At 43.5% G+C, this 25,258-nt stretch overlaps 1 protein-coding gene across 1 annotated transcript in view; it reads left to right on the plus strand.

Moving 5' to 3' along the window:
- Window positions 1-25,258, plus strand: part of IPCEF1 (interaction protein for cytohesin exchange factors 1) — a 114,569-nt gene that overhangs the window by 28,200 nt on the left and 61,111 nt on the right. Inside the window, exons 4-7 of the mRNA XM_030886839.2 lie at window positions 11,414-11,487; window positions 12,994-13,065; window positions 22,923-22,981; window positions 24,322-24,410. Coding sequence (XP_030742699.1) covers window positions 11,414-11,487; window positions 12,994-13,065; window positions 22,923-22,981; window positions 24,322-24,410 — 294 coding nt within the window. The remainder of the gene's footprint in view (window positions 1-11,413; window positions 11,488-12,993; window positions 13,066-22,922; window positions 22,982-24,321; window positions 24,411-25,258) is intronic.

The raw sequence follows: 25,258 nt of genomic DNA on the forward strand, positions 1-25,258 counted from the left end.
CACTCACTCACACACTCGCTCACTCATTCACTCACACACTCATTGCCACCAAGTCAATTCTAACTGGCTGTGACCCGATGGGAGAGAGTAAAACTTCGCCTGTGGATTTCTGAGACTGTCGCGCTTTATGAGAAAATCGAGCCTTCTATTTGCATAAATATAGAGGAAATCTGCCACACAAGACCTCTTTAAAGTGTTGAAAAGCAAGCAGGTTACTTCGAGGACTAAGGTCCACCTGACCGAAGCTATGGTATTTCGATCATTGGGCACTGAATCAGGAAGACTGAAGAAGAATCGGTGCACTTGAATTATGGCACAGGAGAAGACTATTGGAAATACCACGGACTACCAAAGAACAAACAAATCTGTCCTGCAATAATTACAGTCAGCATGGTCCTTATAGGCAACAATGGCAGGACGTCATCTCATGTATTTTGGACACGCTGTCAGGAGAAACCAGTATCTGAAGAAGGGCATCCTGCTTGGTAAAGTAGTGGGGCACTGAAAGAGAGGAAGGTCTTCAACAAGATGGATTGACATGGGGTCTGCGCCGATGGGCTGAAACACAACAATCGTGAGATGGCACTGGAAAATGCAGCGTTTTCTTCTGTTATACATAGGGTTGCTATGAGTTGTCATTGATTCAGTGGCACCTCAGAATCACAACAATAGAGCCTCATCTTTCTCCTGAGGAGAGGCTGGTGAGTTTGAACGGTAGACATGGTGGTTAACAGCCCAATCCACAATACACTATGCTCCCAGGGCTGCTTACAGCAAAGTCCCACCCGCTGGGTTTCATTTTGCATTCCCACCAGCAATCAATGAGAATATGTTTTTGTTCTTTTGATAGAACTCAAACTTTAGTTTTAACAATAGATTTGATTGTATCCGTTCTTCAATCATAGATTTGATTGTATCAATTCTTCAATCTCAGTTTACTTTTAGTTTGCATTTTAGAGACTATAATTGAATTATCCTTAGTGCTTATCAGTCTGTGGGCACCGGTAGCATCTGCTGACAATAGTCTCCGCGTGTTGAGCATTTGTTTCCAGTATGTGGGGGATTTAATGGCAGCCGTGAACAAAACAGCTTTACCTGGAGAATTGGAGATTTGGCACGTTCTTCCGATATTGAAGTTCGTTGAATAACCTCATTTTAACTTGTATACACTAATCATCCAGAGAATTTCAAACATATCCATATTCACATATAAGCACAAAGCATCTTACAGAGAATCTATATTTTGTTTTTTGAGACTATTGTTCCTTGAATTTCAGATTCTATCTATTTTAAGACCCACAATTTATTTAATAACAGGTTTGAAGGGGAAAACACTACAATGACAATGAGCATAGATTTTAAGGTGCCTCTTGATGTAAGGATTATTGAAGTGTAAAAAATATATATTTTTAGCCAAAAAATGGATACTAGTTTCCTGTATTACATGGTGTTTCTTTTGGTTTGGTCTTCTTTGCCCTACATAACTTGTGGAACACATTCCACTCTCATTTCGATAGATTTGTCCTTCTGCCTTTATAACATGTGTTTACCCTTAAGAAGTAGTTCTACAAAATATCATATCGTTGTAAATGTGGGTGAGTGCAGAGTGGAGATTGAAAGCCCATCGGTAGCAAGTGTACACCCCCTTACTGAAGGGTTGTGGGGAGGAGATGAGCCAGTCAGTGCAGGGTAACAACAATGAAACATACAACTTTCCTCTAGTTCTTAAATGCTTCCTCCCCACCACTATCATGATCCCAATTCTACCTTACAAATCTGGCTAGACCAGAGGATGTACACTGATACAAATAGGAACCGAAACACAGGGAATCCAGGACAGATGATCCCTTCGGGACCAGTGGTGAGAGTGGCAATGCCTGGAGGGTGGAGGGAATGTGGGGTGGAAAGGGGGAACTGATTATAAAAATCTACGTATAGCCTCCTCCCTGGGGGATGGACAGCAGAGAAGGGGGCGGGGGAGATGTCGGACAGTGTAACATATGACAAAATAACAATACTTTATGAATTATGAAGGGTTCACAAGGGAGGGGAAAAACGAGGAGCCGGTATTAAGGGCTCAAGTAGAAGGCCAATGTTTTGAGAATGATGATGGCAACAAATGTACATATATGCTTGACACAATGGATGCATGTATGGATAGTGATAAGAATTGTATAAGTCCCAAATAAAATAATTTTAAAAATAGAGAAGTAGTTCTATTTTGAAAGGTAGTTGTAGCACGCAGACGCCAAGCTTTATGAATGGCCATGACCATTTAACATTGCATTTAAATTATTAAAATTTGGTACCTAGCACAACGAGGTTTTAAAAGCATATCCAAAGTGTGGTGCACTTTATAAGAAATATTTCCTGCCCTAAAATTCTGATGTTCTAACTTTGAAACCATAGTATAGATGAACTGGAGGGTTCTTAGAAATCCTGAATCAGTTTTGTATTTAGCGTTTGAGCACGTGGCACTGCGTACTCAGTGGATCACCAGAGGCTCTGGATTTCCTTTCCTCTCAGGCCTCAGAGCCAATCAAATGAAAAGAGAGCCCCCAGCCCCTTTCTGCATTCCAGAACCTAGCATAGGAGCTTGATTGAAGTATAGTTTGCACACCACACATGGATTTTAATTTACGGTACAGTGGTTAGCAGTGCAACACATAACCACTCTGTCACCAGAGTCCCAACAAAAGAACCTCATACTTGCTGTTGCAGAAGGTCTGTGAAACATAAGAGAATCCTGAATGAGATGGGTTGACCCAGTGGCTGCTACAATGGACTTAGGGACAATTGAGCATAGGAAACATTGTGAGAATGGCGCAGGATCGGTGCATGTTCCATTGAGCGTAGGGTCACTATGGGTCAGAACTGACTTGATGGCACCTAACAACAACAATTGATCAATGCACATGTTCTATCAATATTATCAAGGTATTCTAAAATTCCTATTTTTCACAATGTTTCATAGCACATCACTATTTACATGGTTGAATGCCATTTCTAAGTCAATGAAACACAAGATAAGTATCTTTCTGGTGATCTCTGCTTTCACCACAATCCATCTGATGTCGCTGATGATATTCTCTGTTCCATATCTCCTTCAAAATGCAGCTTGCATATTTTGGCAGTTCTCCGTCAATGTCCTGCTCTAATTAAAAAAAAAGTTATCTTCAGAAAAGTTTTACTTGTATGTGATATTAATAATGTTGCTTAATACTTTCCATCCTGTTGGATCTCCTTTCTTAGAAATGGGCATAAAAAATGGCTCTCGTTGGTTTCCCAGGTAACCCTCTTCTAAATTTCCTAGCGCAGATGAGAGAGCACTTCTGGTATTGCATCGTAAGTGTTGAAACATTTTAATTGGTATTCGGTCAATCCTGGATCCATATTTTTCACCAATGCCTTCAATTGGTGAATTCTTCTCTTAATATCACGGACTCTTGATGGAATCTTATCTCCTGTACTGATGGAATGTTGACCAGCTTCTTTTGGAACTCTGTCCATAGCCCCAGCCCTCTCCCTGCCCTCCAGTTGACAACCAACTCATGGTGACCATGTAAGACAGGGTAAACCTGCTCCTGTGGATTTCCAAGCCTGTAACACTTTATGGGAGTAGAAAGCCCTGTCTTTCTCCCGAGGAACAGCTGATGGTTTTGAACTGCTGATTTCTAGTTAGCAGCCCAATGTGTAACCACTATACCACCAGTTCTCTTCGCCCCCAGCTCTAGGTAAACATTAATCTACTTTCTGTCTTGATGTTTGCCTTTCTAGGCATGTCATACAAGCGAATTATACAGGATATAGTCTCTTGTGTCTGATTTTGTCACAGCAAATGTTTTCAAGGCATATCCATGTTGTAGCACGTGTCTGTAGAGTATTTATTTACAGTACTGAATAGCATTGCGTTATTTGAGTATACCATCCTCTGTCAACTCACTTATGAGTTCTGGACATTTAGGTTGTTTCCAGGTTCTGGCTATTATGAATAATGCTTCAATGAACATGTCCATGCAAATCTTGGTGTGGGCTTAAACTTTCATTTCTCTTGGGTGGATATCTGGAAATGGAATTGCTGGGTTGTATGGTAACTATATGTTTACATGTTCTTTAGAAAATGTCAAGCTCTTCTCCCAAATGGCTTTTGTATCCCATCTCAACACTTTCATGTCAGTGGAAAAGAATTATTTCCATCATACCTGCACTCCCTCATAAAACTAGTCTATTAGTTTCTAATGTATTGTCCAAAGGATTGATGATATAAATGTAGATGACAAGTTTGCTTCCTTCAGAGGGCTCGCAGCCTATTGAGATGCGATCAAATGGCCAGGTAACTTTAAGCACCGTAAGAGTTCTTTCTTGGTGCTGGGTCAAACAGGAGGTCCCTAGGCTAGGGGAAGTAGGGAGAGCTTTCAAGAAAGCCACACCTGGGAAAGTCCAGGAGACTTTCCTAGTGGGGTGAGGGTATTAGAGACTCAGGGCACTTCAGACAACTTGCTCTGCTCAGACTCTGAGTTTTCCCACCACAATGATCACCTCCTAACACGCTATATGACTGCTATGTTTATATATCGAGTTTAGGCTCCTTGTCCCTGGAAATTCATAAATCTCTAGCTGCTTTGTTCACTGATGCCTCCCAAGCACCTGGTGTGGTGTCCAGAACATATTAGACACCCGGTAAATATGTGCTGAACAAGTGAACGTACGAAGGAAGGTCTGCATGTGAGTGAGGGCAGAATGCGCTGACTTGAGTCCGACTCTTTGTGACCCTACAGGGCTGTTCCATGGGATTTCTGAAGCTGTAAAGTTTTGTGGAAGTTGCATCCTTCCCGCCCTTCTTCCCCCCACTCCCCAAAGGGCACCCCATAGGTTCAAACCACCAACCTTTCAGTTCACAGCCTGATACTTAACCCCCTGCTCCACCAGGGTCCTTTTTAGAATGGTGAAGGGAAATGTCAATATGTGACCAAGACACTGAGGAAGATGAAGAGCAGCCCTTACTCTCCCTGCCCCCTCAACCTGTTAACACAAGGAGTTTTGACAAAAATGTGTGTTTAATACTGTGTGGTACAAATGGTTAATGTGTATGGATGCTAACTGAAATTTGGAAATTTGAGTTCACCCAGATGCCCTTGGAAGCATGGCCTGGTGAGCTACTTCTGAAAAGTCAACCTTGGAAAACCTGACCGAGCAGAGCTCTGCGGTGGCCTATGCAAGGTCACCTTGAGTCAATGTTGGTTGAAGGCTGGTTTAAGGACAGTAACTGCCGACTAATAAAAGCCCAGCTTTTGTGGAGGAAATGGGTAGGCTGATTTGTGAGGAGTGAATACCTTTGGGTTTGTAGAATGCCCCGTAGTTGAGTGAATAGTGTTGTCTTGCTTCAGAATTCAATTGTGTTCTGACAGCTAAGCCAAGGGAATGGTCCATGGATCATTTTGACTCTTGAGCTAGGAAAGAAGTCTTATGCTCTCCTAGTATCGAGAAGGAAGGATGCAGATGCTAATGCATAACTTGGAACTTATTTTGCAGTTAAGTTAGGCATCATTAAAGAGGAAGGACACCATTTGAGAAAGTTATTTTAGTTCATGTAACAGAGAACAGGGATCCGAGGAGGGGTAGGAGGAACAGGAACGGAAGGTGGAGGAAGAGGAGAAAACTGTCATTCCCTCAGGATTTGCCAACTAAGATTGACAGATTAGAGACATTTTTGCAAGTCAAATAGTTTTGACACAGTTATTCTTGATTTCGAATACAGTTTGAATGTCTTCAGAATCCAGGCAGATCTCAGGGCTTGCTGGTTCCGCTCTAGAACACCACAGCAAAGCAGATATTGTCGCTAAATCCTTTGGTTTCTCAGAGTGGATGCAAGTCATGTTTACCCTGCACTGTACTATGCTAGATGTGCATTAGCATTATGAAAACATTTCAAATATTATGAGAATTCCCAACATGTGACCAAGAGACAGGAAGTGAGCACGTGTTTTTTGGGGAAAAATGGCTCTGATACATTTGCTCCATGCAGGATGACCACAAATCTTAGATATGTAACAAACACAGTGTCTGTGAAGCACAGCAAAGTGAAGCAAGCCAGCGGAATGGCCAAGCCAATGCTTGTAGTGAAAACAAAAATAAGACAAAACAAAATGGTCTTGTAAAGGAAAGATTTGCTACAGAGAACAGTGTTTTAGGATTTACAACGTATCTTTTAAGTTGGTTCTTTTGAAGTGACTGAAACTATCAGCTAAAGCACATACCGTATATACTCGAGTATAAGCCAACCCGAATATCAGCCGCGGCACCTAATTTTACCACAAAAACTACATAAAAATGTGCTGAAAAAAACTCAGCTTATAAACGAGTATATACAGTATTTGTGTTTCCCCTTTTGTGGATCAGTGTTGCATTATTCTTATTAGAGAAGAACTTTCTGTATTAAAAATAAAGTGTTTAGAAACATCATGCCAGTGGTGGGAGGACCATTCTAATTCAGTGTCATGGAAACATTGTTTCTCCTTTGTTCTGGTTTTTGTTGTTGTTTTGGGGTGAGTAGGGTTAGGGGAATTGGAGAAGACTGAAATTGTGGAATTAAACAAGGTTCAGTCTTTTATGCCCCACTAAAGCACTTAGGCTTTATCCAAGGACAACTGGGAACCATGTGGGGTTTTAATTAGAGAAGATACACGAAGAATGCTCATGGTCTAGACATCTGCTGAGATCGTGGTGTGGACCCTGAATTGGATGGAAGGACAAGGCTGGAGGGAGGCAGACGGTTGAGGAGACTTGTGTGCTGTAACGCAGGTTAGAGTTAATGGGGAACTGAAAAGATGGTAGGTGAGAGATAAAATGAGGGTTTATGACAGGGATAATCATCGCAGGTTTTAACAGTTCCTGACATGGATGCTGAGAGGATGCTGAGAGGAACTCTGGCTGGGGAGGTGTATCGTTGCCTGCATAAAGCAAAAAAGAGAAAGTGGGGCTTTATTGAGTAGAACGATGAGTTTGTTTTTGGATTTATCAAATCTGAGTGGCCCCATGGTATACCTTTGTCCAGAGCTTCAATGGGCATTTCAACCACTGGGACAAGAAATCTAGGATTGGGTCCTAATTTGAAGTACAGAGTTTGCATGTGTATGTAGAATGATTCTGTGGGGCTATTACCCTGAGGACTAAAGATGTTACTTTGCGAACTAAGGTGTTCCTTACCCAAGCCGTGGTATTCTCCATTGCATCATACACATGGGAAAGTTGGACATTGAATAAGAACAACCATAGAAGAATCGATGTATTTGAATTGTGGTGCTGGAGAAGAATACTGAAAGTTCCAGGGACTGATCAAAGGACAGAGCGATCTGTGCTGGAAGAATTAAGGTCAGAGTGCTCCTTAGAGGGAAGGAGGTAAGAACTCGTCTTAGATACTTTGGACATATTTTCAGGAGACCGGTCCCTGGAGAAGGGCTTCATGTTCAGTGAAGTGGGAGGGCCATGAAAAAAGAGGAAGGCCGTTGATGAGATGGATGGACACAGTGGCTACATCAATGGGCTCAGGCACAGGAACAATTGTGAGGATGGCGCAGGACCCTGCAGTGTTCCCTTCTGTTGTGCATAGGGTCACTATGGGTTGGAGCTGACTTGATGGCACCTAATGTTGGAGCTGACTTGATGGCAATATTAGGCCAGTTCTACGCCATCCTGTTAGGAAACCGAGTCACAATTGCCTGAATGGTAATGAGTACATACAAGGAAGATAGAGAGTCATTGCTCATAAAGGGTGTTGGGAAGAGCATATTTCTGTGGACATGGCTTTGAGAAACATTTACAAATCAGGCAGGTGAAGAAGACTCATGAACAAGAGCAAGGGTTATTTTGAAGAGTAGGGCGCAGCAGAATATATTGTCAGGAAAAGTTAGACAATGAGTCTATTTCATGAGGGAGAGAGTGGACAATGTGTCAGTTCAACAAACCAAACAAACTCCCTCCCCCGAGTGGATTCCAACTCAGAATGGCCTTGCAGGGCAGAGCAGAACTACTCCCTAGGGTCTGTGAGACTAAATCTTTACGGGACCAGCCAGCCAGCTGGATCTCTTGGAATGTGTTAGTGACTCTTGCTCATTGTCATCGAGTCAATGCTGACTCATAGAGATCTCCTTGGGTTTCTGAGCCTGTCACTGTTGACAGACTGGAGTAGAAAGTCCACCCTTTCTCCGGAACAGCTGCTGCTGGTGGTTGCTAACTGCGGACCTTGTGGATCGCAGCCCACAGCCTAACCACTGCACCACCAGGGCTCCTGCATGTTAGTGACTGGGGTTCAATAAAGTAAGGGCTACAAAAGGGAAGAGCCCATCTAGGAGGTGCAGGTGGCTCAGCTTTTGACCTGTAGCTGAAATGATAGTGGTTTGAGCCCAGGCTTACGTGAGGGAGAAGAGAGGCCTGGTCATCAGTTTCTGAAAACACTTTGAGCAGTTTTACCTTCAACACAAGGGCTTGAGCTGAGCCAGGATCTACCCGAAGGCAACTAACAACAACAACAACAACAATGAAAAGTGTAGATCTAGCAACATGGAGGTCATTGGGGTCAACCGGGAGTCACACTAGTTTCTGTGGAATGATGGGGGTAGAAATGAATGTGGGCAGGTGGAAAGAAAAAGTGAGTCTGATTGCTTTTTTCCCCCTAGGAAAACTCTAGGAGCTGACACAAACTTTTTTAGCCTATTTAAAAAAATTAATTTAGGTGTAAGTCACATAATATTGAATGTTGAAGTGAACAATGACGTGGCATTTGGTACATTCAAATTGCTGGGTAACTAGCTCCTCTCTCCAGATCTCAAATATTTTATCATCCCAAAGGGAAACTCCACAACCCGTAAGCAGTGGCTTTCTACCCCCGAAAACCATCCCTGCTTCTGACTCTATGGACTTAGTCACTCAGATATTTCACTTAAATGGAATCCTAAGGTAAGGAGGCCTATGGTGATGATGGTGATGCTGGCTATGTGTTAGACTGGTAACCAGACGGTCTTCATTCAAACCCATCGGCCACTCCTCAGGGGATAGAGGAGGCCCTCTGCTCTCATGAAGATTTACACAGCCCAGAACTTCTATCTAGGGCCACTCTGAGTCAGAATCAACCCCATGGTGATGGTTTGTTTTTGTTTTTAATGGAATAGAACAATACACAATATAATCTATTGTGTCTGGCCTTTGTCACATACCATAGTGTTTTCAAGGTTCCTTCCCATTATAGGGAGTATCAGGACTTAATTCTCTTTTTGGAAATAATATCCCATTGTGTGTCCATGCTACACTTGGTTTACCCACTGGCTAAACAATGATCTGTTGTGGATACATCCCATTTGTCTGTTGACGAACATTTGGGTTATTTCCACTTTTGGTCCATTGTGGATAATGTTGTTTCGAACACTTGCGTACCAGGATTTGTTTGAATATGTTTTCAGTTCTTTGAGATATAATCATATACCTGGGAGCAGAATTGCTAAAGCTGAATAACATTAAGTCACAGAACACTTTTATGCACTAAGACTTGAGAATGCAAAGGAAGGGTAGTATCTATAGTAGGTTTTTGAGTAGTCTGTATTCTCTATCCAGTGCGATTGGTAAATGAACCATTTGGTAATGCAGCAGAGTATCAAGCTATCACATGTAAACCTACAAGTGTTTCGATATATGTAGGGAATGCTGGTGAGGCAGCACTTGAGGGCTGAGCTGCTAAGCAGGAGGTCTGTAAAGCTGAAATCACCAGCTTCCCCTCGGGAGCAAGATGGGCTTTCTACTCCTGTGAAGAATTAGTCTTGGAAACTAATAGGGGCAGTTGGGAGAAAGATGGGGCTTTCTACTCCTGTAAAGAATTAGTCTTGGAAACTAATAGGGGCAGTTGGGAGAAAGATGGGGCTTTTTACTCCTGTAAAGAATTACGGTCTTGAAAACTAATAGGGGCAGTTGGGAGAAAGATGGGGCTTTTCCAAGAATTACAGTCTTGGAAACTAATAGGGGCAGTTCTACCCTGTCTTAGAGGGTTGCTATGAGTCAGTATCAATTCAATGGCAGTGAGTTTGGGTTTTTGTTTGGTATGTATGTATGCATGAGAGGGCTTTACCAAGTGAATTGAAAGTTGAATGAAAAGATAATGGATTTTCCCCCCAGGATTTTTTGGAAGCACATTTGTATGTGTGTGTACTGTTTTTTAGAGAAAGGAGAACCCATTAGAATTGAGGTTTTCATCTAGTAAGAGGTGAGGGGTTTGGATAAGCCGACTCACGTAGGAGAGGGAAGCTGTGTCTGGGGCTGGATGGCTCAGAGTTTCTGTTCATGTTGCTCTGTAATTGGTAGTAGGGAAACAGACTCAGACTTATGATGTGAGCAAAGGGCTCCCAGGGTGCTAATTGAACAGCTAGAAGAATGGATGATGACCATCAACAACTCATCAACAGACTTTTAAAATTAAGACTATATTTTCAAAATCCATTTTTGCCTCTTTCCCCCTAATCAGTGACTCATTTATGTTTAATCTTTGTGAAGTGTATCTCCCCACTCAGCGGTGCCAGTGTGCATGCAGGAAGAGTTGACATCTCTCTGTGCAAGCAGATCTGAACTCCTTATGGCTCAGTTATGTTTTATTCATGAAGCATGGAACCCCCATGCTTAGAGAGTGGGGCAGTGAGTCCCTTTTCTATAAACTGGTGGTTGAAAGCGACATTTCTGTTCTGTCATCAAGTGTCCACTTTCTCTGGCTACCTTTCCTTTGTAGAATGAGCTGGAGGTAATTGGTTTTAGAACCGAGATTCTCTGAGGTGCAGATTTGTGATTGAATTCCTGCCTACAGATTTGGGAGGGGAAATAATGGTTGTTGAGTGCTTCTCAGTGTTTGATCATTCTGAACTCTTTTTAGGCTGATAACAGCCAGTGGGTGAACCTTGATACAACCTTGATATGCTCACTCCAAAGATGGAATTATAGCATGAATCTAGATCTGCTAACCCCAAAGGCGGAGCTTTGCCCACCATATCCTGAGTGCTAATCAGGTGCTGTCGTATGTGCTTGTAACTTTCTAGAGAGAGAAAGATGCTGTGATGCCTGCGGACAAAGCAGGAAGTAGGGCTCGGTTGGGTTAGATGGGTTTTCCACGAAGACAGGAAAGGGGCCAGTGCTATTCACACCAGATGGATGTGGCCATCCTTGGGTTGTGTCGGGCCACTTCTCATGGAAAGACACTGGGTGGGACATTGAGAGGATATTAATTTTTCTCCTAAAAAGAACCTGGTGGAAGTCAATGGGTAATGAAGTATGTCTTTCTTCTTCATTTCAATTGTACCATCTCTACTGGATGCTGCTGATTTCAGCACACCAGTCCTGGGGGCTGGTCCATTTCCTCAGACTTGTTGTGTATATCTTTCAGGCAGAGAAGGCTGATGGATTTGTCAACCTGCCTGATTTCACTGTGGAAAGAGCCAATGAATGCAAGAAGAAGCAGTAAGTTGTCTCTCCTTTTTCCCACATGCAACTCTGATTCGAAATACTCTCCCTTCACAGTGTTCTGGCATCGAGTGAGCGTAGCACTCAAACAGTCAGAGAAAGGTTGAGCATCATGACCCGACATCCCAGAAAGCAACAGGAACATTTAACCTTTTGTTTCCTGGAATTCCATGTGGTGGAGCGGATGGGTTGTCAAAACCCCATGAATCCCTAACGTGGACGGTGTTGGCATTGGTGTGATGGCTTAATAAACACGTTCCCATCCAGAGGTCTGATGTCAAGGTCATCTCCGTTTTAAGAGACGAAGTCATGGATAAAGAGGAAGGACTCAACACAGTTGAGTTAATATGAGCGCAAGGCCATCTATTGATTTATTAATTATTAGTTCCTTGAATTGCCAGAATCTCACTTGGACCTGAATTCTCTGAGATGTCGTAGACTTGAAGAATTACACGCGATGTGATTTAGGTCCAAAGGATTTGAGGCCTGTCAGGGACCCTAGACGTAACTGCTTTTGATAAAAGGAGAGGTCAGCCCAAGGAAGCGAGTCACAGCTCACAGGTATCGTGACTCTCAGTTGAGTGCTCATCCCAAGAAAGCACCGGCTATAATTGCTTTCCCTCTTCCTCCTTTCTTCTACCTGCGGCATCATTTCCGGTCTAATCAGACAGAGCATTCCCCTAAGGTCCTTTGTTACTTGCTGGAACAATTGATTTGTGTTTTTATCTTTCCTAAGAAACCTCATAAACTGGTGCTAGCTTTGAGTCCATTGCACTCTGGTGTAGCCGCGTGTGTCCAGGGATCTATGAGGTTGTGCTGATTCTTGTCGTTATTGACGGAAGCTGGTTATTAAAAGAAAAACAAAACAAAAAAACTTCGGGCCTTCCTGCAGGCCTTTGGTCTGCATGGTCAAGTGTTTTAAGCAGCAGCTGTTTTAACGTCTCTATTGGTAGCTATCGTCAATGTTGTATACTTAAACTTCAAGCTAAAATCTATCTTATATTTTTTTCTTTCCTCTTTACAAAGGTGCCTGGGATGAAAGCAGCTTCTCCTGGGTTGTCATGTCGCAGAATTTGATCCCTGCTTCTTTTTCACCCCACATGAATAAAATCCTCACATATGTTTGATGGGATTTGAAGCAGTGTTTGCAATGTTTTGATTGAAGGAGTTGCTCAGAGGATGGGGAAGTGACACCTCCATCACTCTACATGTTCATCTACTGTCCTTTTCTACCAAAACAGCAGCACATGAAAATTAAAAAAAGGATATGCTTTTATGTTTTCAATGGGAACAATGGAGCAGCCCAGACTCAGTTTCCTTTGCGTGTCCTGGAATAAGATATTGACCCTCAGCTCTTTCTATGAAAGGGGATGATAGGTGTTTAATAGACCTGAGTTCAATTTTTGGGTCAAGTTACCAGGTGCTGATAGCTTGTCTGACATGTGTTCAAAGCCCCTGACCACTGCAAACACTAACTTTGTGTCTACTCTTTTCTCTTTCAAGTGCTTTTAAGGTCAGTCATCCAGAGATCAAGACCTTTTATTTTGCAGCTGAGAATACGCCGGAAATGAATGTGTAAGTAGAGGAAACAGCGAGCTCAATCTGTATGGGAGTGGAATTATTTTGGTCCATATGAGAGCTTTAGGCATATGCTCATGATCAGTTATTTATGTTTGCTCCTGTGAGCACTCACCTCTCTGTTGTTGATATTTGGGACTTTCAAGTTGATTCCAACTCAGAGTCAAAGGGCTTCATATGGTTTCTTAGTGTGTCAGCCTCAGGGGAACAGATAAACATGGAGCCTCTGGTGGGCTCAAACCACTGACCTTTGGATTCGCTGTGGAGCACTTAACCGTTGTGCCACCTTTTCCTCTCTTTAGCACTTGGAAGCTTTGGGGAGAATCTCAGGTATCAGAACAACCTTTTAAGGAAGGATTTATGAGAGTCTTCTGAGGGGACCGCTAAGCTTGAAAGGGATAGCAGGGATTAGTGTTGGAAGAAAACATTACAAGGGAAGGGCTTGCAAGCATGGTGTCCTCGCTGTGGCAGCTTTCAGAGCCCTACATGCAAGCTATCTCTTGGTTATGAGGGATGGGGTTACCACAGGGGTTACTTGTTGATCACCTCTCCATGAATCATGGGCCACCCCGACCCTTGGGTGAGGAGTTCTTGTTCAGAGTCTAACCTTCTTGAGCTTCGTTCAGTGTCTAAGTCCTCTGCTCACTGTTAAGCAAGCAGGATAGATGCTAAGAGAAGGGGTATAGAAGCCCCAGCCCTGTTCCTCCCATTCCTGGTTTCGATTAGGGTGTAATCACATGACTGTAACCTGAATGGCCGTTTGAAGTACAGATTGGTGCCATCAAGGCATGCTATGAATTTAAGCCCCGCTCCAAGACGTCTCAGTATTTATCATCGTCACCCAATCAATTAAAACCATGTGTATTGAACACCTACTAAATGGGTTGAAACAGTAATAATTGTGTGGATGGTGCAGGACCCGGTAGTGTTTCCTTCTGTTGTGCATAGTCACCATGAGTCTGAACAGAATGGATGGTACTTCACAAAACAACAACAACAATAACAACAAATGCCCATCAGATATTGAGATAATAGCACTGAACATACAGACATCGTTCTTCTATTAATAGAATTTAGGCTTTAACCTATGCTATTAATGTAGGCATACTAATTTGCATACCTGTCTGCATTGTATAATGTCTCTTTTCTCCCTTGCTCTATAAACTCAAGGAGAAAAGAAGCTGCCTTTTATTGAACACGCACCCCCTCAAGTGCACGCGCTTTTTTTTGCTTTTTTTTCCTCAAAGCAGGATATCCTGTCCGCAGGCTCATCTAGCTGGGAGGCTTCGCTTCTGTCCCCTTCACTTATCTCCCAGCCAGTGTCACTGAGGAGAAGGCAGAGTGACTTGTGACCACAGGGTGGTGGGAAACTGTGTGCTCCAGATAACAAGGGAAAGCATTGGCAACTAAGTGTGACAAACACGTCTTTGATTTACTTGACCTTCAACAGAAAACTCCTTTCTGCCCTCTTCCTGACTTTAACTACCTCCTCTCCCCTACCTCTTATTTCTCAAGTCTGAGAAAAATAAGAGTGGATGCACAAGAGCCAACGATTTTGGAAAGCTTAGGGTCAAAGCTCTTTTGCTTTTTATTGGTGGATTTAATTATTACGCACTTATAAGCAGATTCTTTTCAAACTGCTTTCTTGCAAGCAGTCATTCGTCTGTTTATTAGCGGACTTCTTGAGTGGCACGCAGGCCCTGAGTAGTGCAAAGGAATCCGATCAGAGGCACCTTGGAAGAAAGGTCTGGTATTCTCCTTCCAAACACCAGCCCCCGCAAACACTACGGAGCATGTTTCTCATCTGACAACATGGGGTCACCAGGAGTTAGAGCTGACCCTCTGGGTCCGTGGCAACCGTTTTTAAAAGTTGATTAGTGTGCCAGAGGTGTCTGCTGTCCCTGGACGTCACTCATGGTTACACACTCGACTGCAAGCTGATGGGTTGGAGATGGACCTCACCCAGAGGCCCCTCAGAAGACAGACGTGGCCATCCTCAGTGGAAACGTCCCAGCCTTGACAACCCTTTGGAGAAGTTCCACATACAATGGGTTGTCAGGAGTTGCCATTGGCCACATGGTAACCAGCCACCCCAACAGGGCCATGTACGTGGCACATGGAAGTTGATCACAAAACTTGCAATATGATCGTGACCACCGCTATAATGATAGGGTATAGTCTTCTGCTGGTGAGGGTCAGAGTGCCCAAACCAAACTCACAGCCACCAAGGCCATTCTGACTCATAGCCCCCTGTATGAGAAGGTTGAACTTCCCCCAGGAGTTTCTGAGACTATAACTCGTTACCGGACGAGAGCGTCTCATCTTTCACCCATGAAGTGGGTGGTAAATTCAAATTGCTGACATTAGCAGCCAATGTGTAATCCACCAAGCCACCAAAGAACTACAGATAGTTCATGACCTTAATGGCGGTGACTCAGTCCTGCTTACCACCCACCCCTTCCCAATGGTCCTCTGCAGCCTCTGGCTTCTCCACCCTCAAACCTCCCCGGCCTCCAGCCCTCTTCCCCAGTCCCCGTCCTTCCCCCCATCCTGCGGCTGCTTCTTTCCAAATAGACAGTTCTATTCTCTCTATGAGGACGGTGGTCGGGTTTATCAGAGAGACGATTGCTCAGAAGTGTTTTGTTACCTAGCAATTTTCTCTTCGTACCAAGGGAGCCATGTATAATTTTTAAACCAGTGAAAGTCTGGGGCTCTTCCCTGGTTACCTGAATCTATTATATTCCTGAAAGATTTGCTCTCTAAATCACATCCTAGAGTTTATTCAGCCCTCCTACCTCCAACCTCCGTCTCACTTTTGTTTACAATTCCATTTGTTCTTCAGCGAATCTTCTCTCGATGCACACATCTCTCCAAAGACAAGTACAGTTGCATAAGAAGCCTGAGGTATAAATATAATCGGCACAGTCTGCCTGGTTGCCTATTAAATCAAAGGCTTTTAAAAGCCAGGATCTTATAGCTTTTATATGCTGGTGAAGATCTTGAAATAATGATGTTCCTGTTTATCTTACCAGATCACAGCCAAGATGTCCATTGAAAGTTGAACTTCGGTTGTCACGGCCCCATCATTTTTAATGACTCTCAATGACGTTTACACTTGAAAATTGCTTATCTGCTCTAATTTGGGCTGTTCCTGAACTTATCACATATTTCTTGCATTTGTAATACTGTGATTGGATTTTGTTATTCTGAAAGCGGCCCAGCTGGTGCAGTGGTTAAGTGCTTGGCTGAAATGTTTGGTGGTTGAAAGTTTAGGGAGTCCTGGTGGCAGAGGGGGCTCCAAGCTAGGCTACTAACTGCAAGGTCCATGGTTTGAACCCACCAGTAGTTTATTGGGAGAAAGACAAGGCTTTCTACTCCCAGCAAGATTCACAGCCTTTGAACACAAGTTCCTGCTCTGTCCTACAGGGTCCCTGTGAGTGAGCATCAATTGTGTGGCACTGAGTCTATGAATGAGAGGAGAAAGCTAGAGCAGTGTGCTCCTGTAAAGAAACTTTATGAGGCAGTTTTGCTCCATCCTCTAGGGTTATTTTTGATATTAGTACACCTGTTTGTTTAAGCCAGTAAATGCTGTGTCTGGGGATTGCTTATGGAGCCACACAGGTGCTGGTGGCCCTTGGGTGTGATGAGTCCTGGTTTAGCAGTTTGCCACCTTGGAAAACTGCCTTTCTGAGTGGTGACATTTCTCTCCGGGGTGATGCAGAGAAAAGTCATGAGGTTTAATAGATATTCATGTGTTCCGCGGTGACCGACCATCCACTTGAAAGTGCAGGGGTAAGTAATTAAGGCTAATGAGGGAGTTGGTTTTTAAACAAAGACCTGGGGGAACTGCCTATCGCAGACACGGGAAGTGGGAAGAGAGCTGTGGTTTTGGGGTGTCTTTTTCTTAACCTGTGGGCTCATCCAATGCACACCACAGTCCCAAGGATCATCCACCATCTTCTTTAAAGTAAATTTCACTCCTTGCCTGCATCCTCCGCTTGTCCACGAGAAGACGTTTTCCTCCTGCTTTGCTGTTGGAACATAAATAAATCTTAGCAAAGGAGGCATGCATGTGAATGTTGGCTATTGAATAAGGAACATCAAAAAAGAGTCGATGCATTTGAGTTGTGGTGCTGGAGAAGACTAGCGAACGCACCACAGAGGCTGAAAGCACAAACCTGTCTTGGAAGAAGTATGGCCAGAATGTTCTTTAGAGGGAAGGATGGTGAGCCTTCGTCTTACGTGATTTGCACATATGGTCAGAAGAGACCAGTTCCTGGAGAAGGATTCATGCTTAGTAAAGTGGAAGGGCAACGAAAAAGAGGAAGGTCCTTCGGGAGATGGATGGAGCCAGTGGCTGTAACAGTGGGGCGTTGGAACAATTGTGAGGACGGTGCAGGCCGTGCACAGTTTTGTTCTGTTGCACATAGGGTCACGGTAGGCCAGAACTGCCTCACTGACACCTAACAACAACAACAAAGGAGGCCCTGTGAGCCCGTGGCCCCTAGAAACAAAACTGATAAGCTGGTCACAACGTTTTCATAGCAAGTATCTGAATGGTGGCAGTGAGAGGGCCTGGATTTTGGATAGGGCTGGAAGGAGTCGCTGTCTGATTGCTGACACTCTCGCATTCCTTATATTCCTACATGCTGGGAACAAACGTAGGAATGCTCTTACTTTGTTTCATCAGGTACTCTCCATTCAAAATGATTTCTCATCCTTCTTTTAAAAGGTTTTACTTTTCTGCCCCCTCCCCCATTTAAATGCTCTTTTTGGGCGGTGAGGGAGAAGGGGAAGGTGGGTTAGGCTTAAACAAACCAGGAAGAAAGGAAGCTTTATCAAAGCAGATAGGGGCTAAAAGAGGGTTTTATGGTGTTTCTGTGCCACTTGAGGTCCCTGGCGGAGAAAGATGAGGCTTTCTATACCCTCTTTATAAAGCGCTAAGGTCTCGGGAGACACACAGGGGCAGTTCTTTGTCCCACAGGTCGATAGGACTGCACATGGACTCATGGGCCGTGAGCTGGGTTTGGGGGGGGCCCTGGGTGGGGTGAGGGATTAATGCTCTCAGATGCTAAATGGAAGGTTGACGACTGGAAGCCATCCAGCGGTGTCAGGAAGCAAGGGCTGGCAGTCTGTTCCCCTGAAGATTTCAGCCGAGACAGTCCCTCTGAGCGGAGTTCTACTCTGCCCTTCATGGGTCGCCATGAGCCAGCATTACCTTGTTGCAACATTAAAACTATATATATATATAGTACACACACACACACATCATTATTAGATCTTGGGTTGCCAACGGTCACTAAGCTCTGCTGTTAACCCAAAAGTTGGAGGTGCCAAGTGCACCCAGCAGTGCCTCAGAGGAAAGGCTTGGTGGTTTACTTCTGAGAATGCAGCCATTAAGCCCTGTGAGCACAGTACGATTTTGACTCACATGGTGTTGTCATGAGTTGGAGTTGAATCACTGGCCATTTGTACCAGTGCTTATTCCTACTATTAAATTCATTGTGTATGACCTAATCCATTAAAGAAAAACACCCCCCCAAATATAAGCAATCGTATTTTTACTTCTTCTAGTCAAACAATTAGTACATGCAAACTGCTTTTTTAAAGAAAGGAAAATCAAATACCATATATGCTCATGTATAAACCAAGTATTTTTACCACATTTTAATTTTATTTATTTATTTATTTTTTTTGGGGGGGGGGGTCTGTTTTGTGGTAAAATTAGGTGCCTCGGCTAATATTCGGGTTGACTTATACTTGAGTATATACAGTATTACAGAGTTCTCTACGTAAAGGGAAAGCCTGTTTATATCCTTCTAAGTAGTTTCTCTCCCTGGGCATTACCACTTCTAAAATAGAAAGTACACCCTTCTTGACAAAGACATTAAATTCCAATCCACGTGCATGCACACACAGAGATTTTAAAGTACCTTGGATCAGGCTAAGCAGATTGCTCTCTGATTACTTTTTCGCCCTACTTGTTAATGTGTTAGGATTTTTCCACCTCAAAGTAAAGACTTCCATTGTAATCCAGTCATTAGCTTCATTATAACACAATGCTAATGGAACCAGTGCCATAGTTTATCTTTATTTGGCTAGTTTTTAAACACAATCACATTGTTTCTGTGTTATTATTATTATTTTTCCATCACAGTCCTTGATCTTCTGATTTGATTGGTGTTCATTTGATTATTTAAAGACATTGAATTGATTTATTTACATGGTGATGTCTTTTTCTAGTAGGTTGTTAGATTCAGCCAAGTCCATTCTGACTCAGAGCCACCTTTGTGTGCAATAGCGTGAAGCACTGCCCTGTCCCCACAGCCATGACTGTGTTAGCCTGTTGTAGCCGGGCTCCTTATCCATCAAATTGAAGGACTTCCTCTGTTTTAGACGGAGTCTCTACTTACAAAGGAGTCCGAGTTATGCAGTGGGTTAGGGCTTGGTGGCTGGTGGTTAAAAACCACCCGCTGTCAAGATTTATGGTCTTGGAAACCAGTTGGAGCCGGTCTCCCCTGTCCTACAAAGAGACTTTGGATTGGCATGGATTTCACGGCAATGAGACTTTGTAGTGTAGATATCTATAACTGGAACAGGTAGGTAAGGGACTTGGATATCTAATCTCTGCTCAAGATTGGCTGTGCCAGTTGTCATAGTTCAATTCGACAAAGTATGAGAACACACATTTTTTAATTCCTCTTGGATTTTAGAAATCAACAACATTTAATTTTTTTATCACTTTGTTGGGTAAAATATTTTCTTATGTTTGGATAGTCACTTCCCCCAATATTATAAGGATGAGAAAATTTTATTGGTATATTCATCAGTCGTTTACAATTTTAGTATGCGTTAGTCTTCCTTTGTTTTGCCTTAATTTTTGGGGTCTTGACCCACTTTTTTTGGTTCCTATAACACACTCAACTCTAGTCTGTGGTGACCCTGGGTGGAAGCTCACTCCATGGAAACTGGAAACTGGTGGGGGTGGGGCTAGCGGGCATGCTTGGAGTACTTGGGTGATTCAAATGGTCACGTGCTTAGCTGCTAATGGAAGGGCTGGAGGTTCAAGCCCTGTCAGAGGTGCCTTGAGGTGCCTGGCAATCTATACCCCCAAATCAGTCATTGAAAACCATGCATAGGTGACCCATGGGTTGGAATTGGCATTTTTTTTTTTTTTTAGTGGTATGACTGGGCCCAGGTAGTGGTTGATTTTACTGGCCACAGGAATGGATGGGTGTAATTACAGTGCTCAGATGACTTTCTTACCAGAAGCTTTAGAAATATGTAGACAAAATATTTTGGAAATGATGATGGCAACATATGTACAAATGTGCTTGACGCAACGGATAGATGGATGGATTGTGATAAGAGCTGTAAGAGCCCCCAATAAGGTGATTTAAAAAAAAAGAAATATGTAGACAGCCAATATCAAAGATATCTCATTCATCCAATTACAGAAATAATGAATACTCAAGAGGGAGTGATTAAAGAGAAATGTATTATTCCTATAATCACTCACCACAAGCTAATGTCATTCCCTTGATGCAGAAAATTATATGACTAAGAATACCAGAAATAGACACATTTTCTATTTAGAAAGAAAATACGCCTATTTCTGAGGTTTGTCTTTTAAAAAGTATACCTTTTATTTATTGTGTTAGTTACATAATCTGGTGTCAATTTGAGGATTAAGAGTGTAGGGGTGGAGTCTAGCCTGTGATCTGGAGATAGTCAATGAGACCTCTGTACATGGCCTTCTCCTGAGAATTCTGGGAACTTCAGTATTTTCCTCCTTGGAGGCTGAAGATACTTCTCTCTCTCGACCCTTGGAGACTCTACTTACAAGGCTGACTCCCTGCGAGACATCCCCGAGGAGAAGTCACATGGACCTACCCTGATGCAGCTCTGGGTCCTGGAGAAGTCACGTGGAGAGCCCTGCCAGTGCTGAGGGGAGCCCTGCCAATGCCACTGCATTCACAAGACTTCCAGCCACTGGCCTGTGATCTTCCTGCATTCGGTGTCATTGCATGTGTCTCATGAGTCAGAAGAGGACTTTATAGACTGATATAGGACATATGGGACAATATTGGACTTATGGACTAGGCTGGGTTGGGATGCTTTCTTAATATACAATTACCCTTTATATAAAACTCTCTCTTATACACAGATGAGTTTCTTTGGATTTAGCTCTCTAGCCCACCCAGACAAACACAATAGTTTTACTGGGGGCTCTTGCAGCTCTTATAACAATGCATACATCCATTGTGTCAAGCACATTTGTACATAGGTTGCCATCATCATTTTCAGAACATGTTTTTTCTACTTGAGCCCTTGGTATCAGCTCCTCTTTCATGTTCAGACATAAATTAAGAAGGAAGTACTATGACCCCAAGTGGTTAGCCAAGGTTGAGTGCCTTAAGGTGGTGTCTAGTTCTATTTTTGTTGTCGATGGCTCAGTGGGCTTGATTATTAAGAGAATTTTAAAATATCAATAGAAGAAGTGGTATTGATAATTCTTAACTTACTCAAAATGATTTCAAGGAATCAAAACTTCTGCCAGCTTAGGAATACTTATTGATCCTTAGCCGAGTGTGTGTTAGACTGGGTTGTCTAGAGAAACAAAATCAATGGCATGCATCTATGTATAAGGAAGAGCTTTATATCAAGAAGTAATTGCATTTTAAGAAGGCATCACAGCCCGGTCCATTAATATGACGCTGTTCTCTAAGTCCTTCTTCAGACTCACAGCCACATGCTGGTGGCACAGCATGGTTAACGGGGAAACAGGAAGATCACAGGCTGAGACTGCAGAGCCCCGTGGATCCACGGTCAGTGGAAACATGACAGGACGCCTCCAGCTCTCAGGGGCAGGCGGCCCACTCGGGCCACCCCTAGAGGCAGAGAGTTCCACCAGACAAGAAGGCAGAGGGCAGAGCGAGAGGGGGACGTTTCCAATTTCTTCTTAGAAGAAGGCCCACCCCGAGGAGGCATGTGAGGCTGTGACCTGATGGACCGTTTGGACACCACCTTTGCAATTTCATAAAAATTCAAGTTCTTTTAATATCATCTAACTACCACATTAACCAAGTGCCATAAAATATTATTACTGGTTTAAAAAGGAATCATCTTTTCTTCATGCTTTCTGAAATATATTGATACTGTTTAGAATTACGGAGACACACATTTGATAGTCAGGTGACTAACGTAAATGATCTAGTTTGTGTGGTGGCCCGAAATTTCAGTTGCCCAACTATCATAGGAGAGAGATTTATTCATAGGTTTGAAGTGTTAACGTGAGTTGGAATTGACTTGATGGTGGTGGGTTGGTGGGCGTCTAATTTGGTTACCCACATTACCCACCTGGATGATAGACTGCATCTTGTGGTCTTAGGAAGGATGGATGCCATGAGGAAGGAGAGGCTTGTGCAAAGAGACCTCTTAGTTAGGCTTTGATACCACTGAAGCAAAGTCAGCCCAACCCAACCCAAACGGTTGCTGCTAATGCAGGGGTCTAATTGTAGCTCATGACAGCTCCATGTGTTGTAGACGACAGCTCCACTTCGTAAGTTTCTCAAAGGTGTAACCTTTCAGAAGCAGAGCACCAGGCCTTTCTTCCGAGGTACCTCTAGGGTTGTTCTAACTGCCAGTGTTTGGTTAGTCATTGAGAACCTAACCGTTTGTGTCACCCAAGGGCTCTTGCTATGTCTGGAAACATTGAGCCTGATGATATTGGAGTTAGCACTATTTCACGAAGTTTGGCCTGAGACACCCCCAGTCCCCCGAGTGTAGGGGGCAGGTGAATAGGTAAGGACCCATCTCTGTAGTCAAACGCTTTCTTTCCGTTTGCATTTCAGGTGGTTAAACAAGCTTGGACTGGCTGTGATCCATCAGGCATCTGCTGCACAGGATGAAGGTATGTTCTATTTTCAATGCCTAAAAATATAGCCAGTATCAGAATGTCTGAAATAGCATGGAAAAACCATGTCAAATTCTACGGGTAGTCTGCTCCTGATGAAACACACTTTGGCATTTAAGATGATCCAAAAATATGTAGAGAGAGATGAACTCACACAGTCCCACTACCGTGGAATCCAGCTTCCCGTGCTGGCGACAAGCGCTGCTCACACTTCGCCTACACTTTGGCAGTCGTAGGCTTCACTGGCATCTCAAGGCAGCTCTGACAGTTGCCCATGCAAATGTCTGATTGCCCCATTTACCGAGTTCTTACTCACAGACCTGACTTTCCCTGATCTAGTCATGATGTAGCCCGATCGCGAGCATCCCACTGTTTCCTCTTTCAGAGCTCAATATTTCCACCAGGTGCACGCCGACATTCATCACCCACGTGCTGGCTTACAATCCTGCAAGTCAGACTCTCAGACTGGTGCACACCTGGGTTTCCTGGCTTAGCCTGTAGCTTCCAGTGTCCAAAAGCTGCTGGAGCCTCATTCTCCTTTGAGATGCAATTACACCTTGACCAGGTGTCTAAGCCTACACTGTTTCTGGAAGGCTCAGATCACATACCGATCTAGAATGGAGGAAGGGAGTTATATCTTTGGATAACACAATCATTCAGCCTCAAATTGAGACATGGAAGAGTAGCAACTTGATCCGAAACAATAAAGAAGTAGAATGCAGCACTGTGTCATAATCACGTGGGTTCTCTTTTCCATAAAATGAACACCCACTCTATTGTTGAATGAAGTACATGTATAGATTGTGAGGTTAAAGATAACCCCCAAAATCATTACACAAAAATCTTCTCCATAGCCTGGTGTGTTAGACCTTCGCTGATATGTCCCCAGGTGACCAGATCTTATAGGATCTCCATACATCTGGCTTTGCCTGCTCTGTGCCTGGTTCTCCCTTCCTTCTGTGTATGCCCTTGATGGCTTGACTTATCCTGCCAAGTTCAGCACATTGTAACTCCAAAGATCAATCAGTAATCACCACTACTGATGGTAAGCTTTCTAAGGAGTTATTCTGAAGCATGATCTGATTTTCCCTCTGCTCCAGTCAGGCCTTCTTCCAGAGTATTGGACTTTCTTGGAGGGCAGAAACCTTTACTGGATCATCCATTTTCCCCCTCTTCTTATGTAACCCCCTTGCACTAGGTGGTTTTCTATAAAAGTTCTCTCTGTCTTGAATTGAGATGGCAATAACCAGATGGAGCAGAGCCTCTGCTCACACTTCATGGAATGAGCGAAGGCAGTTTAAAAACAGGAAACATCTTCTCTTTTGTTGTTGTTGTAGAGCGCTACAGCGAGAGTGAACAGGAAGATCCCGAAGTAGCTGTGGAGACACCGCCCTCTCCCTACTCTTCAGAGGCTCTTTCTGCCTCGGTAGGTGCAGCATGCATTCATCTGGTGGTCTTTGATTGGACGCAGGGATATCGTTTTGTAGAAACTACTTTGATGTGTTAGTCAAGGTAGACTAGAGAAACAAATTCATAGACACTCATATATGTGTAAGAAAACATTCCAGCCCAGTCCAGATCAAGTCCATAAGACATTAGCCCATATATCTGATACAAATCTATAAATACCTCTTCAAACTCATGCAACACATGCAATGATGCCGAATGCAGGAAGATCACAGGCCAGTGGGTGAAAAGTCTTGTGGATCCAGTGGCAGTGGAAACATCTCAACTCTGGCAGGGGTCTCCACATGGCTCCTCCCGCTCCAGGACTCTGGCTCTATCAGCGTAGTTCCATGTGTCAGCAGGAATGTCTTGCAGGGAGTGAGTGTACCTGGCCTCCAGGGAGCTATTTATCTCCCTTTTCCCTCCAAATGAGGTCATCACACTACAACCTGATTGACAGGCTAGACTCCACCCCTTCATAAGTTGACAAGAACTTATGTACTTACCACATTTGGCTAGTGACTTTTTACAACAGCTAAATTAAAGTAGCAGCTGTGGAGCAAATGCAATTTCTCAGGAGATTAAAGGGGATGAAGAAAAGCATAAGGAGAGAATGAGAGCCGGGCAGCCAGAATTAAGTGCTGTGCATTAGATAAAGATACCATGTGAGTGTGCATTCACTAGGGAGGAGTCCGTATGTAATGCTCAGCTCTGAAAGCATCTGGTGGAAGCTCAGGTTATTGCTGGAGGTGGAGACCATAGGATGTTGCCTCATCTTTGGATACTCATGACCATTGTAATGCTGGCCCTAGGTAGGTCAAAAAAGGA

This window comes from Echinops telfairi, unplaced genomic scaffold (assembly GCF_000313985.2).
Source record: "Echinops telfairi isolate 266 unplaced genomic scaffold, ASM31398v2 ScPeMD7_3533;HRSCAF=4204_0, whole genome shotgun sequence".
NCBI classification, from domain to species: domain Eukaryota; kingdom Metazoa; phylum Chordata; class Mammalia; order Afrosoricida; family Tenrecidae; genus Echinops; species Echinops telfairi.